The sequence below is a fragment of the Athene noctua genome, chromosome 4, assembly GCF_965140245.1.
Source record: "Athene noctua chromosome 4, bAthNoc1.hap1.1, whole genome shotgun sequence".
Classification (NCBI taxonomy): Eukaryota; Metazoa; Chordata; class Aves; order Strigiformes; family Strigidae; genus Athene; species Athene noctua.
This window is the reverse complement of record NC_134040.1, coordinates 390,687-407,130: the sequence shown is the minus strand read 5'-3', so window position 1 is coordinate 407,130 and position 16,444 is coordinate 390,687. Positions and strand designations below refer to the sequence as shown.

The 16,444-nt window shown below is 71.6% G+C and overlaps 2 protein-coding genes across 3 annotated transcripts; one reads left to right on the top strand and one right to left on the bottom strand.

Moving 5' to 3' along the window:
• The first annotated feature begins 25 nt into the window (after positions 1–25).
• On the top strand, positions 26–4,583 carry TTC31 (tetratricopeptide repeat domain 31). 2 transcript variants are annotated; one of them, XM_074904170.1, is made up of 16 exons: positions 26–159; positions 429–668; positions 752–1,011; positions 1,168–1,251; positions 1,417–1,485; positions 1,580–1,720; positions 1,795–1,926; positions 1,998–2,064; positions 2,218–2,308; positions 2,392–2,533; positions 2,859–2,960; positions 3,047–3,128; positions 3,209–3,347; positions 3,450–3,524; positions 3,738–3,840; positions 4,058–4,583. In XM_074904170.1, exons 1-16 carry the CDS (start codon positions 39–41, stop codon positions 4,181–4,183), a joined length of 1,974 nt encoding a protein of 657 aa, XP_074760271.1. In that variant the 5' UTR covers positions 26–38; the 3' UTR covers positions 4,184–4,583. The 2 variants fall into 2 exon arrangements, with proteins under 2 accessions (XP_074760271.1, XP_074760270.1); XM_074904169.1 differs by having other exon boundaries at positions 3,206–3,347.
• A 1,791-nt stretch (positions 4,584–6,374) lies between these two features.
• Positions 6,375–10,106, bottom strand: LBX2 (ladybird homeobox 2). Its single transcript, XM_074903661.1, has 2 exons — positions 9,782–10,106; positions 6,375–6,771 (listed from the first exon to the last, which is right to left on the bottom strand). Exons 1-2 carry the CDS (start codon positions 10,104–10,106, stop codon positions 6,383–6,385), a joined length of 714 nt encoding a protein of 237 aa, XP_074759762.1. The 3' UTR covers positions 6,375–6,382.
• Between the last annotated feature and the right edge of the window lie 6,338 nt (positions 10,107–16,444).

Sequence of the window (16,444 nt, the reverse complement as noted above, 5' to 3'; positions counted from 1 at the left end):
CCCACTTCCGGCGCGTCCAGCGGCGGCGGCCCGGGGCGATGCGGGGGGCGGGCGGGACCCAGGAGCCGCCCGGGCCGGGCCTGGGCCCCTCCAGCTTCGGGGCTGCCCCCGCCGCCTGCCCCTGGGGCTGCGTGCTCGGCCCCGGCGGCTGGAGCGGCGGTACGGGACGGGGGGAGCGGGGACGGGGGGTCCCGGGACAGGCCCCGGCGGTCCCGGGATAAGCCCGGGGGGGTCCCGGGACGGCGAGTGCCGTGCCTTGAGCCGGCCCGCCGGGTGTGGGGGCGCCTGCGGGGTCGGGGCTCGGGGCGGGGGCGGTGGTGGCGGCGGGGAGGAGGAAGAGGAGGAGGAGGAGCTCGAGCCCGGTCCCGCCCCGCCGCTGCCTTTCGGTTTCGTTTCCGAGGGCTCAGGGCTGGCTCCGCTCCCCGCAGCGCCCTTCTGCCCCTGGCACCGCCTGCCTGGCGCCGCCGAGCCCGAGCGCAGCCGGCGGCAGGTCCGTGGGGACCGAGGCAGGGAGCAGCTCGAGCCCCGGGAGTTCCCCGCGGGAGGCACCGCCGCCTCCCCCGGCCCGGTCCCGCCGCCTCTCCAGCTGCCAGTGCCGCCGCAGGACGACTCCTACCCGGTGAGCCCCATGTGGGAAGTGTCCGGGGCCCGGGATGCCCTCAGCCTCGGTGAGTCGGGCCGGGGGGGGGACCTGGCGTGGGTTCCGGTGCTCGGGAGCTGCCGCTGACGGGGCCCCGTTTCCCCCGCGCAGGCCCGGGGCTCTGGTACTGCCCGAGCCGGCTGGAGATGTCCAGCGAGGAGGAGGAGGACGAGGAGGAGGATGACGCCGAGGCATGGCTTGGGTTCAGCCCGGCCTGGGACGTCTCCAGCGAGGACAGTGACATCCCCTACAACTTCTGCGGCTTCAAGAAATCCTTTTTGTGCGAGGAGCCCCCCCGCGCCCCCCCCAGCGCTCTCGACGTGAAGCTGCAGCGGCTGCCCGTGCCCTGGGGGCAGCGGCTCACAGCCGAGGTGAGCGGCCCCCCCCCGGCCCTGCCCGCGGGCTGCCTGCCTGCTGCCCGATTCTGCCCCCTCCCTGGCTCCTCTTCTCCCTTCTCAGGGTGGGGGGGGGTTTGCCCCCCCACCCGCGGCCGTCCCGCTCTCCCATTCACAGCGTCGCTCCCCCAGGAAGCGGAGAGGAACGCGCGGGAGCTGGTGGCGGAGGAGGAGCGGATGAAGAGGAAGGCCGAGAAGAAGAAGCTGAAGAGGAAGGTGTGTGCGCCCCGCGGGGGGGTTCCCCTGCCAGCCCACGTGCAGGCAGCTGCCTGCGTTTCCCTTCCTACCAAGCCTGGCTGCTGGGGAGGGGGGGACGACCCGCGCCTCGGGAGCAGCCCTGGAGCTACGCCCCCCAGTCACAGCTCCGGTTCCGCATTCCAGAAGCAGAAAGACCGGAAAAAACGGGAGAAACTGGGACAAGAGCTGCAAAGTCAAGAGGGAGCCGAGGCGGTGAGTGACCGCACGGGGCACGGCTGCTGCCGGAGGTCCTGGGAGGGGGTGGCCGGCAGCGCCCCGCTCCCTGCTGCCGCCTCTCTCCTCGCAGAGCTCCTCATCCCTGTGCAGCGCCGGGGGCACCGGGCCCCCCCAGACCACCAGCACGGAGGACGGGGCCGGGCAGGCGGGTCCCAGCCCCTCACCATGCCTCGGGGGCAGCGCAGCCGCCTCAGGCGAGGAGGAGATGGAGGTGAGGGCTCCTGGGGCCCGGGGGCTGCCCTGCGGCTGCACCCCGGCCCCCCGCACCCACCCTGCCTCTCCCAGGAGGAGCTGGACCTGAGCTGCACCTTCGTCTGCAAAGCCCGGCAGAAAGCGGGCGTGCGGCTGCCGGCGCCCGGCAAGGAGAAGCCAGCCCGGGCGGAGGGCGCGGAGCCGGGCAGGAGGCCGCCGGGGAAGGTGAGCTGGGCCCCGGGGAGCTTCTTGCCGGCCCCGCGCTGCCCGTGCTGCCCGTCCTGCCCGTCCCGCAGGTGCCCCTGCCCGTCCCCGTCGCGGTCCCGGACACGAGCGTGGTGCAGCAGAGCCTGATCCTGGCAGGTCGGTGCCTCGGGGGGGGCCGGCGCGGCTCCGCGCTGTCCGCAAGGAGCTTGTCCCTTGCACGGGGGGGGCGGGGGGAGCCCCTCGCTTCTCCGCGGTCCCCGTGGTGATGGGTCGGGGGGGGGTCAGCACGAGGAAGCGGTCTCCCCGCAGGTCGTGGCAACGAGGCGGCCCAGAAAGGCCGCTACGCCGAGGCGGTGCAGGCCTTCACCGAGGCGGTGAAGCTAAACCCCTGGGAGCACCGGTGAGCGACGGGACCGTTCCCGCGGGGGGGCGGGGGTCTCGGGCAGCAGTAATCACCCTTCCCCACATTTCTTTGTTCCGCAGGCTCTTCGGGAACCGCTCGTACTGCTACGAGAAGCTGCAGTGCTACGAGGAGGCGCTGAGGGACGCGCAGGTGTCGCTGGGGCTGCGACCCGGCTGGCCCAAGGGCTTCTTCCGCAAGGGCAAGGCCCTGCGGGGGCTGCAGGTACCCGGGGGGGCTGCAGGCTGCCAGGGGGGTGGGCTGTGGGGTGCTGAGGCTGGCTGGGGAGCTGTGGGGTGCCAGGGGGCCTGGGGTGGGGGGCATTGGGGCTGGTTGGGGGGGGCTATGGGGTGCCAGGGGTGGGTGCTGGAGTGCCAGGGGGGCTGGGTGTGGGGTGTAGGGGGGGCCCACAGGGTGCAGGGGCTGGGATGGGGGGGGGTCAAGGAAGTGCTGTGGCAGGATGGGGGCTGTGGGGTGCTAGTGAGGCTGATTGGGGTGCTGGGGGGGCCGTGGCAGCAGCCGTCACTGAGTCCCCCCCACCGGGCCCCAGCGCTACGCCGAGGCCGCCGGCACCTTCGAGGAGCTGCTGCGCCTGGACGGCGCCAACGCTGATGCTGCCGCCCAGCTGGAGGCCTGCCGGGCCCTGCTGCGGGTGAGGGAACGGCCCCCCCAGGACCCCCCCCGGCCCCCCCACCGCCCTGCGGGGCCTCACCTCATCCTCCCCCCCGACCCCGACAGCAACACAGCGCCCGGAGCAGCCCCGGGGGGGTTCCTGTGTCCCCGTCCCTGCCAGAGGCCGGGGAGCCGCCATTTCCCCCCGGTAAGGGGCATTGCGGGGGGGCTGGGGTTTGGGGGTACATGGCGGGGGGCCGCGCTGAGCCCCTCCCCACCTCTCAGCAGGGGAGGGGTTGAGCAGCAGCTGCGGGGATGTGGACACGAGCGGCTTCGTGACCGTTGTGAGCTCCAGGAGCCAGGCGAGGGGCCAGGGCCGGCCCGCGGCTGGTAGCCAGCAGACGCTGCCCCCCACCCATCCTGCCAGGTGGGCGCCGGTGGGCAGGAGCTGGGGGGGGGCCCAGGCTGCTGGGGCCGGGGTGGGGGACACAGAGGCGGCCCCCGGTGATGCTGGCTGGTGTTTGGGCAGGGACTGCTTCCCGCTGTGGGTGGGGTACGGCGCCCCCGGAATCAACGAGAAGGTGCTGCAGAGCTGCTTCGGCCGGTGAGTGTGCGCTGAGCCCCCTCGCACCCCCCCGCGCCCCTCCCGTGCCCCCAGCATCATCCCGGGCCCCCCCAGCCCCCCCCCCCAACCTGCCCCCCTTCCCCAGCACCCCTGCCCTGGGGTGCGGACCCTGCGAGGGAGGGACCAGGGGGAGGCTGGGCTGGGCTGGGGGGGGTGTCTCTGGGGGGGGTACTAATGCCCACCCCCCCCCAGGTTTGGGGAGATCCGCTTCATCCGGGTGCTGCCCGAGCGCCGCTGCGCCTTCGTCAACTACACCCGCAAGAAGGCGGCAGAGGCGGCGTACGCAGCCATGCAGGTGAGGGGGGGCATCGCGCTGGGGGCCCCCCCGGGATGGGGAACGGGATGGGTGGGGGTTCAGCTTCTCCTGCCCTCAGCCCTACCCCAGTGGGGGCACTGCCAGACTCCTTTTTCTGCCCCCCCATTCCTCTTTTTCTCCCTTTCTCCCCACTTTTTTTTCACCTTGATCCCCTTTTTCTCCCCCATTCCACTTACCCCCCCCGTTCCCCCCCCAGGACGCTGAGCTCGAGGGGAGCAGACTGGCGCTGCAGCTCAAACACCCGTCCCACGCCACCCCCTCCCCCCGGCGGCACCCTGAGCCCTGGGGGGAGGTGGGTGCCCCCCCCGGGGGGCTCCTGTAGTGGGGGGGGGGGCGTGTCTCCTCAGCTCCTGCTCGTGGAGCTGGACCCCTCCCCCCGCTCTGCCCCCACCTTGGGCCTGGGACCTGGCAGGGGGCTCGTGCCCCTGGGCTGGGCTTTGCTGCCCCCCCCAGTGCCTTGGGGGGTGCCCCCCCACCCCTGGCGGAGGGGGCTGCCCCCCCCCCCCACATGTGGGGCTCACCGAGGGTGGGGTCCCCTGGGGCTGGAGCCTGCAGTTGGGGTGTGCACCCCCTCCCCTTCCTCCCGGGGTGCTGGGGAGTTGGGGGGGCAGGGCTGGGCCCCAAGATGGCCCTTCCCCCCCCCCGCCCCCCAGCCGAGGTCTGTGCCTGTTTTTTGGGGGTTCAGACCCGATTTTTGCTATTCTTAATAAAACTGAGACTGAGCCGTGGTGTCTGTCCAGCGGGGGGGGCAGCACAGGATCGGGCCCATCCCCATGTGGGGTTTGGCCACAGTGACCCCCAACCCCCCCCCCCCCCCCCCCAAGCTCCTCCCGGGGCGGCGGTGACCCGGGGGGGGGGGCGGGGAGCCCTGGTAACGTCACTGGGGGGGGGGGTGTCTTGGGGGGGGGTGGGTGTGTGACAGGCAGGACATCGAGTAGAATTTGATTAATATGCAAATAGGCACCGGGGAGAGGGAGCGGGGAGGCAGCGAGTAATTAATCACGAGTTAAAGGAAATTAATCCCAACAGCAGAGGGGGGGGGATAGCGGCCGCGTTAATCGGGCGGAAAATTGGGAGAGAAAAACGGGGGGGGGGGGTGTCGGGGGGAGAAGGGAGGGGGGGCTGCGTGTGCCCGCGTTGACACGCGAACACCCCCCTGCCCGGTCGGGGGGGTCCGTCCCTGCCCGTGAGGCCCCGCAGCCCCCCCCCGAGCCCCCCCGGCCGCTCCTACCTGTCACATCCGAGCCGGTTCCCGCCGGGGGACGCTCAAAGGCACTTTGAGGCGAAATCTCATTTTTTCCTTTTTCCCCCTCCCCCCCCCCCCCCAGGCTGCGGCGCGGGGGAGGGGCGGGACAATGCAATTAAAACCGGAGAAAATTCCGGGGGGGTGCTGGGGGGGGTCGGCTCAGCCTTCGGAACTTCGCACCGGTGTAATTAGATCAGCGAGGGCTCAGATGGAGCGGGGGGGTTTGGGGGGGTCGCAGCCGAGACGCGCATAGCTGCGGTGACAGGAGCCCCCGGGGACCCCCCGGGGGGACACACACGCGCGCACAGCAGCTGCCCCCCCCCGCCCCGCGTCGGCCACGGCACCGGGGGAAGAATATGGGGCTGAGACCCCCGCGCCCCTCCTCGCTGCCCCCCCCCGCACCCCGAATCGCTCCTGCTCGTCAAACCACGCGGTGACGTCACCGGGGTGTGACGTCACGAGGGGCGGTGGGGACTCCGGGGGGGGGACTTGAGGGGGGGGGGGAGCGGGGTGAGGCCACGGGGATGGACACGGGGGGGTTCACTCGTGCTCCGGCGGGACCCCCCGCTCTGGTGAACCGGCGGAGCCGCCCCCGGTGTGCGCTCGGGGTCAGGGGGTGCGGGGGTGACCCCCCCTTCTGTCCGCCCCCCCCGAGGCTCCGTGCTCCTCGATAAGGTGTCGCCTTTATTCCAAATATTTACACCCGGGCGGACCGCGCCGGGGCCCCCCCGGCCTCCCCCCGTGCCCGCGACTTTGGGGGCGGCAGGGTGGACGCGGCAGAAAATAAATTTTAAAATTTAAAAAAAAAGAAAAAAGAAAGGCGAAGGAAAAATTAAAAAAAAAAAAAAAGGAAAGACAAAGAAAAAAAAACAAAGGAAAGACGAAGGAAAATAAAAAAGGAAAGATAAAGTAAAATTAAAAAAAAAAGGCAAGACGAAGGAAAACTTAGAAAGGAAAGACGAAGGAAAACTTAAAAAAAGAAGGAAATTTTTTTAAAGAAAGGAAAGACGGAGGAAAATGTGGAAAAAAAAAAAGAGGAAAGACGAAGTAAAATTTAAAAAAAAAGAAGGGAAAAACGAAGGAAAATTTTTAAAAGAAAAGGAAAGACGAAAGAAATTTTTTAAAAAATAAGGAAAGACGAAAGGAAAAAGGAAAACAACAAAGTGGAAAAATTGCACCAATCCGCCCCGCAGCGGGGGCAGCGCGGCCGCCCCGTCCAGCCCGGGGGCTCGGTCAGTCTCGGTGCCGGCCCGGGACCCCCCGGCGCCCCCCGCCTCAGTCCCCCACGTCGATCTCCTCCTCCTCGGGGTCGGCGGGCGGCGGCGGCGGCGCGGGGCCGGGCGCGGGGGGGCGCGGGGGGTCGGGCAGCGCCGCGAGCTGCCGGAGGGCGGCGGGGGGCAGCGCCTGCAGCGAGGCCACGTCGGCGCGGAGCTCCTCCAGGTCCCGCTTGAGCTTGGCGCGGCGGTTCTGGAACCAGGTGATGACCTGCGCGGTGCTGAGCGCCAGCCCCGCCGCCAGCTGGTCCCGGTCCACCGGGGACAGGTACCGCTGCCGCAGGAACCGCCGCTCCAGCTCCTGCAGCTGCCGGGCGCTGAACGCCGTCCGCGACTTGCGCCGCTTCTTGCAGGGGGGGCGCGGCCCCAGCGGCCCCGGCGGCTCCCGACCTGCGGGGACAGCGCGTCAGGGCGGCGGCACCGGCACCCGCCGCACCGGCACCGGCACCGCCGCACCGAGCAGAGCCGGGCCGGGCCCGCCCCGCCACCCGCCGCCGCTCGGCGCCCATCCCGTCCCAAGCGGGGAACACCGAACCCGGTTAAACCGACCCCAGCTGGGCCGCGCCGACCTCCGTTAAGCCCGGTTAAACCGAGCTGAACCGAGCCGCCCCCGGCTCACCCGTGCAAACCAAACCGAGCCCCGGCCCTGCCCGGGGACGCTGCCGGGTCCCCGGTACCGGGAGCGCGGAGCCTCCTCGCCGGGGCCGAGCCCCGCCGCGTCCCGCCGGCGGTGCCGGGGCTCCGGTCCGGCTCCTCCCCGGCGCCGGCTCGGTCGGTGAGCCCGGCCCGGCCCGCTGCACCGGGAGGCGGGAGCGCAGCCCCGGGAGCCCCGGGCGGCGGGGCCGGGCCGGCAGCACCGAGAGCGGTCGGTCCCCGGGTCCCGTCGGGCCCAGTCGCAGCCGCCGCTCCCGGCACGGAGCCCCGAGGCCCCGATCGGGCCGCGCTCCGGCGCTGCTGCCGGTGGCGGAGAAGAGAAATCCCCAGTGAGGCGCGGGGCGCGTCCGCCGGCGGCTCCGGTAACGGCCCCGGTAACGGCCCCGCAGCGGCGGCTCCGCTCCGCGGGACCCCCGGGAGCCACGAGCTGGTCCGTCCGTGCAGCGGCCTCGGTCGTTCGTTACCGGAGCCCCGGGATGTCCGGCCGTGTCCGTGGGTCCGTCCGGGTAACGGAACCCGGCAGCTCCCGTTTCTGTCCGTCTGGGCAAAGACGATTTTTTTTTTTTTTTTCCCTTTTTTTCCCGTTTATCACGGCAGCCCCGCTCTGCCCGGCCGTGTCCATCTGTCCGTTCGGGTAGTGGCGTTTTACCTCACCCACGGGAACCTCGATCTGTCCCTTTCTGTCCGTCTGTCCGCCGGTCCCGGGGCATTTCCGCGGGCCGCAGCCCGGCCGGGGACGGCATCGCGGGTTTCGTTAATCACGAGCACCCCGCTCGGCCCGGCCCTGTCCGTCTGTCCGGCCGGTAACGCCGTTCCACCTCCGTTACGGGAGCCCCGATCTGTCCCATTTCTGTCCGTCTGTCCGGCCGGGTAAGGGGATTTTTCGTTTATCGCGGGAGCCGCTCTCCGCCCGGCCGCGTCCGTCTGTCCGGCCGGGAAACGGCTTGCTTTCGTTAATTACCGCAGCCCCGCTCCGCCCGTGTCTCCGTCCCGGTAACGGGTTTTTTTACCTTAATTCCGGGAGCCCCGAGCTGTCCCTTTTCTGTCCGTCTGTCCGGCGGGGCAACGGCTTGTTTTCGTTAACGCCAGGAGCGCGGATCCGCCCGGCCGTGCCCGTCTGTCCGTCCGGGTAAAGCTAGATTTTATTTTGTTCATCACGGGAGCCCCGCTCTGTTCGTCCGTGTCCGTGTGTCCGCCCGGTAACGAGGGTTCGTTAATTACCGGGGCGCCGCTCGGCCGTGGAGGGGAATTTTTTTTTTTTCGTTCCTTACAGGAGCTCGGCTCTGCCCGTGTCTGTCTGTCCGGCCGGGCAACGGGGTTTTTCGTTAGCGGCGGGAGCTGCGCTCTGCCCGTCCCTGTCCGTCTGTCCGGCGGGTAACGGGATCTTCCGGTTAATCACGGGAGCCCGGCGCGCTCTGTCCGTGTCCGTCTGTCCGGCGGGACAAGAGATCTTTCGTTAACGGCGGGAGCCGCGCTGTGCCCGTCCCTGTCCGTTTGTCCGGCCGGGGAAGGGATTGATTTTTATCTTCGTTAATTACAGGAACGCCGCTCTGCCCGTCTCTGTCCGTCTGTCAGTCCCCATAAGGCTTGGGTTTGGTTTTTTTTTTTTCCGTTAATCACGGAGCCCCGCTCTGTCTGTCTGCGTTCGTCCGTCCCGCTAAGGGTTGGTTGGTTTTTTTTTTCGTTAACGGCGGGCGCCGCGCTCTCTCTGTCCGTGTGTCCGTCCGTGTAAGGGATTTTTTCGTTAATCGCGGGAGCCCCGCTCGGTTTGTCCGTGTCCGTCTGTCCGTCCCGGTGAAGGTTCTTTCGTTATCGGCGGGCGCCGCGCTCCGCCCGCCCGTGTCCGTCTGTCCGTCCGGTGGAAGATTTCTGTCCGGGGCGGGCGGCGGGGTTCCGGTTGCCGCTCGGTCCGTCGGTCCGTCCGCCCGCTCTCACGGTGGGTTTCCCCGGTGGGGACGAGCCGGGGATCGGCGGGGCCTGTTCGTTCCCGCGGGAACCGAGACTCGCCGTGTCTGCCGGGCCCGGTGCCCCGGGGGAGCCGCCGCTGGGCCGGGCCGGCAACGCCCGTGAGCGGGGAGCGGCCGCCCGACCCCGCCGGGAACGGCGGCGGTTCCCCGGCCCCGCCGGTAACGGGGTTTTTCTGCGGGAGGCCGGGGCCCGGCCGGAGTCGCCGGGGCCGGTAACGGGTTTTCGTTGCCGACGGGCCCGATCCGCCGCCGCTCTGCCCCTGCGCTCGGTCATGGTCACGGTCACGGCTCGGCGGGGCCGATCCGCCGCCCGGGACCGCGGCTCCCGGTAAAGCCACCGGCCCCGGCCCGGCCGCTCCTCCCGCAGCCCCGGGCTGCCCACACCGGCTTCTCGGTGCCGGTCGCGGCTCACCGGGGCCTCGTTCCGTCTCCCGGTGCCCGGCCCCGGGCCTCTCGCTCCCTCCGGCCCGCGGCCGCCGCTGCGGTACCGGGGCCGCCCCGGCCGGGCCGCCGCGTCCCCGGGCGAGCACGGGCCCCTTCCCGGCCGGCGGCCGCGGGGTCTCTCGGCTCCGGGACGCGAAGGAAACTTACCGGGGACCCGCGAGGAGAGACCCCGGTCCCGGTGGGCCCGCCCCGGCTCCGGCACCTGCCTGCTCCCCGTCCCGTGCCCCCCCGGCTCCCGGCGGAGCCCCCCCGGCCCCGACCCGGCTCCGGCACCTGCCCGCTCCCCGCCCCGTCCCGCCGCCGGTCCCGGCGGAGCCCCCCCGCCGCCCCGGTACCTTCCGCCGCCTGCAGCACGCCCAGCTCCAGCCCCTGGAAGGTTTTGCTGGCGAGTTCCTCCAGCGCGCAGAGCGGCGAGGACGGGGCGCAGCCGCCGCCGCGGGGCCCCGCCGCCTTCTCGGGGAGCCGGGCGGGGGGCGCGGCGGGGCCGGGCCCGGGGGGGCTCCCTCCGCGGGGCCGCCCCAGGATGTCCTCGATGCCGAAGGGGGTCAGCGGTTTGTTGGAGTTGGCGGGCGGCGGGAGCTGGTCCAGGGCGCTCCGCCGGCCGCCGCCGCCCGCGGGGAGCAACGGGGGGGAACCGGCCGCCTCCCGCGCCGAGGTCATGGCGCGTCCCCCGCTCCCGCACCGTCTTCAGCACCGCGCCCGCCTCATCCCGCCGCCGGTGCCCCCCCCCTTCTCGCCGCCGCCGTCCCGCCCGCGCATCAAGCCGCGGCCGCACTTAAACCCCGCGGGCGCAGCCCGCCCCCTCGGCGGGGGCCCGGCGGCGGCGGCGGGGAGCGATCGGCGGGGCTGGGCAGCTCCGAGCCCGCCGCCGCTTCCCCCCCCCCCGCCCCCCCCAAAAAAAACCCGCGGTCCCCGGTGCCGCAGCCTTAAAGACCCGGGGCCGGGGCGGCAAATTGAGCACCGGGAGGAGGAGGAGCCACCGACGGCGCGGGGAGAGGGGAGGGGGGGGGGGTGGTGAGGGCCGGGAGGAGCGGGGGGGCACCGTTCCCTCTGCGCCGCCGCTACCGGGATACAGACGGGGCGCAGCGCCGCGCCTCCCCCTTGTACAGCGATTTTCATCCCCCCCTCCCTCACCCAAGCTCCAGGGGGAGGCCGGAGGGTGCCCGCTGCTCCCCCCACACCCCCCCCCTCCATCCTCAGCGGGGCTTTTACCGTCGCAAAAAAAGAAAAAAAAAAATTTATTAGCTCCCCTGCTCTAAAATGCCCCATAAAAGCGCAGGGGCCGCCGCGTCTGGGAGTGATTAGGCCGCTTCGGGTGGGTTTTGGGTTTCAGAGAGCGGCCTGGCCATAAATCCCCCCCCCCCCCGCTCCAGCCCCCCCCTTGGCCCCCCCTCATTGCCCTCCCTGGTACAAATAGCTCCGGGATCCCGACGGCTCGTAAAAATCCCGGGGACGCCCGCACACGCAGGTGAGCCCCGGCTGCTGACACCGGGTCCGTGTCCTCTGGCGGGATCGGGACCGGGGGACGCCGAATCGCCCCGGAGGGGCGATTCGGCGTCCCCCGGTCCCGATCCCGCCCAGTGCCCCCGTGGGATGCTCCAGACCCGGGGGGACACACACACACACACGCGGTGACGGTGCGGAGGGCACAGGGGTCACGTCGGTAATGAGAGAAAATGAACCTGCGGGAGGGGCGGGGGGGCAGCGGGAAAACCGGGCTGGGGGAGCAGGTGCAAAGGGGGATCCGGCAGTGCCGGGAGGGGTTTGGGGAAGGGGGGGGTGGTGGTGGTGTGTGTGCTGTGTGTGCGTGTGTTTGGGGGGGGGGTGGTGGGTGTTGCCAATCTTGCTGACAAAAGCAGAACGCGATCCCCCGGCTGGAAATCGGAGTTAGACAAATTCAACCTTGAAATTTCCCAGCAGCCGGAGCAATTAAACGCCAGGAGTAGGGCGGGGGGGGGGTTGTGGGGGGCGGGGAGCAGCCTGGGATCGAAAGGATTCGGGAGAGGGGTGCAGGCTGCTCCCGGGAAGCGCCAGCGCGGGCCCTTTGCCCGCCTCGCACGCGGCTTTTGTCCTCTCCGGCGGCGACGTGGGGACACGGTGGAGCTGCCGCTGCTGCACGTGCCGGCGGGTCCCGACGCTTCCCTGGGGGGGAGCACGACGGTTCTGGGGTGCAGACGAGCCCCGGTCCCACCTCAGCTGCTGGTGGGCCCGGGCCCAGCTGGGCCCCGCTGAGCCGCAGCCCCCTCCGGTGGCACCGCGCGGCACGAGGGCACCGGACAGGAGCCCCCGGCCCCCACGGGGGTGAATCCCCCACCCCCAGGGATGCTCCTTGGATCCTTCTCCCCTTGACCCCACGCTTTTGCCCCATGAGCTGTGCCCGGAAAGGCCCTGCCTTGTGGGGGGGGTGAGGAGGACGGATCCTGCCCCGGGCGGTGCTGAGCCCCCGGCAGCGGCTGCTGGGGCACAGGGTCAGGGCAGCCCCGCACCCCCCAGCCCCCAGCCCCAGCGCAGGGCGAGAGCCTCGGCCCCCCCGGCTCGGCCCCGGCGGGGGACGCCTCAGCTCCAGCTGCCGGGAACTCCGGACGGGAAACGCTTTTCACCCCCAAAGCGGGACACAGGGTGGAAAACATCAATGAGACTTCTGAAATTTTTGCAGGAACATCGGAGCTTCCTGCGGAGCGGGGCAGAGCGCCCTGCGCTGGCCGGGCGCCCGCAGCCGGTGGGGACGGCGGCCTGGATGGAACCGGGGGCACCCCAGGGCATCGCCAGCCCCCCCTTGGCTCCCACAGCTCCGTCCTGCTGGGTTCGGGTCCCTTGGGGGTTCAGGTCCCCCCGGCTCCCAGCTGCGCCCCAGCCCCCCGCGGCAGCCGTGCTGGGCTCCGCACCCCCCAGCATGTGTGGGGCTGCCTGTGAGGGTGTGAGCACACGCGCGAGGGGCTGCCCTGTCCTCCCACTCGGGACCCCCCGTCTTGGGGGGCACCGGCAGCTCTGGGCACCCACACTGGGACATGGGGGGGGCAGCCGGCTGCCGGGACGCCCCCCGCGCCATGCTGGGGTGCCTGCGCCGTGCCGGAGTAACACGATTAGGGGCGGGAGGCGGCGGCTCAGCCCGCTAATACGCTTACGCCCCGGCACCGCGCGCTGCCCCTGATCTATTATTTATCGGATCCATTTCAATAACGCGGCTCCGTGCCGAAGCGCCTGGCAGTAACTCGATTAGGGGCACTCTCAGCCCCGCGCCGGAGCTAGCTGCAGAGCAGTTCGCACATGGAAATTGCTTGCAAATGAATTTTCCTTTAATAAGGGGAATAGCTCAGTGCAAAATTAAACCGTCAGTAGCAGAGGCAAGTGGGGCATCACCGGGGGAGCCGCCGGCAGCGCCGCGCCCCGTGCCGGGGGAGGAGACCTGGCCAATTATTGGCAATAAATCCTGACCCCGCTCGCGGGGCCGGGGGCCGCGGGCGAAGCCACGACTAATGGGATTACACCTCGCCCTGGTAAACGGGGATTAATGTGCCGGGAGCTGGGGGGATGCCGGGGACCCCCCCCCCAGGGGCTGTTGGCAAATGATCTATTCATTAACACGCGCCGACCTCGCCGCATGCGCGAGCGCGGGGCTGACCCCGGCTTCATCGCGGGGCGAGCGCGGAGGGGAGCGGTACCGGGGATGGGGACAGGCATGGGCATGGCCTGGGGGGAGCGGCGTTGGGGGCTCTTGCCCCCCCCAAGGAGTGCCAGGGCGGTGGCGGGGCTGGGGACACACCACATGTGGGGCCCACGGCTGCTCCACCCGCGTGTGCCCATGTGCACGCTCGTGTGCAGGGCGTGTCCATGTGTGCACAATCACCCCCCCAGCAGCCCCCCCACAGCCCCCCTGGCTGGCACAGGCGTGTGCAAGCGTGCACAGGGGAGTTTGTGGAGCACCGAGAGTCCTGCTCATGTGCGGAGCTGCCACACGCGTGTGCAGGCACACGCAGACACGTGGAGACACATGTGCCAGCACATGGGACCAGCCGAGCTGGGGGCAGGAGCTGGACACAGCCCTGGGGGGGGCACCCAGGGTGTGGGAGGATGCTGTGGGGACCCCCGCCCAGTGTTGTGCTGGGGTCAGGGGGTCCCACGGGCCCTGGCCCAGCTGCTGCTGCCCTCCCCGGACCCCCTCCCTGCTCCACGCCTCCATATGGGCCTTGGGCCAAACTCCAGCCAAATGGGCTGGGGGGGGGGGTTGCATTTCAAAGCCTCCGGCTGGAGCAAACGCCGCTGCCCCCCCGCCGGGCTGTCGCCCGCCCGCGCCCCCTGACCCCGGCACGGCAGGGTTGGTGGGGACGCTCCTGTCCCCCTCCCCAGGGCTGGCAGGGGCAGCCCCATCCCCACCGAGCTGTGGGGCAGGAGCTGGGGACCCGCTGGCAAGGGGCCTGTGCTGCGTGGCCCCAAGCTGGGACCCCCGTGGGTGTCGGGGTCCCCCCCCAGTGTCGCTCTGGGGTTCGCGGCTGAGCCAGGCGGGACAGAGGGGCTGTGGGGGGGAGCGTGCTGGGGCGGGGGGTCGTGGGAAACCTGTCGCGCTGTGGGGCAGAGCCATTGTGTGGGGCCGCGTGCCCGCTGCCCGCGAAGGCCGGGGGGCTGCTTGTGCCGGGGGGGCAGGAAGCGGGCAGGCAGCACCCGCTCACCGCCGCCGCTTCCTTCCCCGCGCCGCAAATAGCCAGGACGGGGCGGCCGGAGCAGGGGCTGCGCTGGGCGGGGAGCTCCGTCCCGGGCCCCGAGGGTGCCCCTGTCACCCCCCAAAAGTCCCACGGCACCAGGACCCCTCGGGGGGACCCAGATGCTGCGGGGAGCGGGCACGTCCCGGGGCTGGGGGGCGCGGGGGGGCGGCGCGGCGACGCGGCCATGCGGATTTAATTATGGCGGGAGCGCGGGGGGCTCGGCTCGGCCCCCGCCGGGCCGCGCGGTGAGGAAATGGCTCGTCTGAGCGCTGACAGCCCGGCCCCGCGCCCAAGATGAACGACCCCGCGCCGGATTAAAGCTCCGCACGCTGGCGGGGCGCACCTGAGCCAGGAGCAGGGCCGGGCACCGCGGGAGGGGGTCCCCTTCGGCCCGAGGGGTGGGGGGACGCGGCACCGGAGGGGGGGGGTTGCACCCTGGGGGTGGGCACCCACGGCCACGCAGGACCAGGCTGGGGATGTCCTGGGCACTCTGGGGGGGGCTGAAGTGGGGGCTCGTTCCTGGCTTCAGCCCCACATATTGCCCACCCCCTGTGCTGCCCAGAGTGCGCGGACACCCCCCGCCTGCCCCACAGCCCTCCCGGTGCCCCCCAACCCTCCCGGTGCCCCCCAGCCCCCTGCAATGCTGTGGCCCTGCCCCGAGCCAGGGGGCTGGGTGGGCACGGGGGTGCTGCCGGGGAGAGCTGGGGGCTCCAGCCTGGCACCTCACCGGGCTGCAGCAGGGTGGGGGCACCCCGGGGGGGTCCCACTGGCCGTGGCGGGGGGGACACACACGCCTCATCCCGCAGGACGCTGGGGGGGGGGGGAGCCCGTCCATCGGCCGTCGGGCGCGCGGGGCTGGGGGGATCGATGGGCCGCGGCGGGTCACTGGTATCATTAACCCCGGCGCGGCAGCCGGGCCGCGCCGCCCAGAGGTTAATTAAAAAGAAGTGTGCAACGAAACGCGGCGGCGGCGGGGGGGCCGGGGCGGCAGCAGCCATGCAGGCAGCGGGCACGGAGCTGCCGAGGCCGACGCCGATCGCTTGTTGCAGGGGGGGGAGCGGGTGGCACTGAGGGGGTCCCACAGCCCGGGGATGCAGCGTGCCGGGGGTGCGGGGGGGGGGGGTGGGGGTGTCCCGACGCCTGCACCCGCCTGCTCGTGCCCATGTGGGCAGGTGGGATTGGGGGGGTGTACACGCGTGCGGGCACCACCACCGGCGTGTGCGTCCAGGCCCTTCACCGGTGCAGGTGTGGGGGGTCCCCACGTGCCCCGGGGCCGGGGGGACCCCGCTGTCCTGGCAGGGGGGATGCAAGGGCCGTGCCACACCGTGCCGCATGGCAGAGCTGGGAGGGAGGGAGGAAGAAGAGCCGTCGCAGAGGAAGCCCCATCCTTCCTCCTCCTCCCCGCCTGGCTCTATTCTTAGCCCCGGTCTGTCCTGCATCCTCCCTGCCCAGCCGGGGTCCGGCCGTGTGCCCCCGCGGGACCTTCGGGTGGGACCCCACTGCGGGGACCCCCTGGGCCCCACTCCCTGACCCCAGACCCGATAGCTGTGCCAGCCCAGCTGCCCCACGGCCCCCACGGCCCCCACGGCCCGGCACAGTGGTGGGGACCAGCTGTGCCACGTGCTGGTGCAGGATCGGGCCCTCCTGCCCATCGGCATCAGCCCTCACATAGTGTCCCGGGGGCAGGGGGCTGGGGGGCGTCTGCCCCCCGGGCTGAGGAGTGGGCAGGAGGATGGAGCCCCTGGGGCAGTGGCGGGGGAGGAAGGATTTGGGGGGTGCCTCTGGGGACGGTGCCCCCCTGGGAGAGGGGATGGCGCCCGTTCGGGAATGGGGACTCCAGTGACGGTGTCACCCCGGCACTGGGACACTGGGGACCCTGTAGCCCCCCAGCCCCGTGCGTCCCAGGGGAGTGTCCCCGGCTGCGTGGGCCACGGTGGCCGCGGTGGTCGGGGGTGACCCTGCATGGCGGGGCCGTCGCCGGGCTGCAGCGGGCGCGGTGGGGTCATCGCGGCAGCGCCGCATTCCTGCTCCCGGCGGGGCGATCCGGTTACCGGCCAGCCCGGCCCCCGGCCCCACGATTAATCTTCCCGGGTGCCCTTTGGTATTCGCCGCCTGAGGCCCCGCGGGGCGTGGGGGGGGTCCGGCCAGGCACAGGCCTGGGCGGCGGAGCAAGGCCCGGCACGGGAGCGGGAGCGGGCACATGCCCGCCCGAGCAGGGGATGGGAACGGAGCTGCCCCCCGGTTCACCCCGGAGCCCCCCTCCACTGCGCCGGGGACCCTCCCCACCCCACCAGCCCT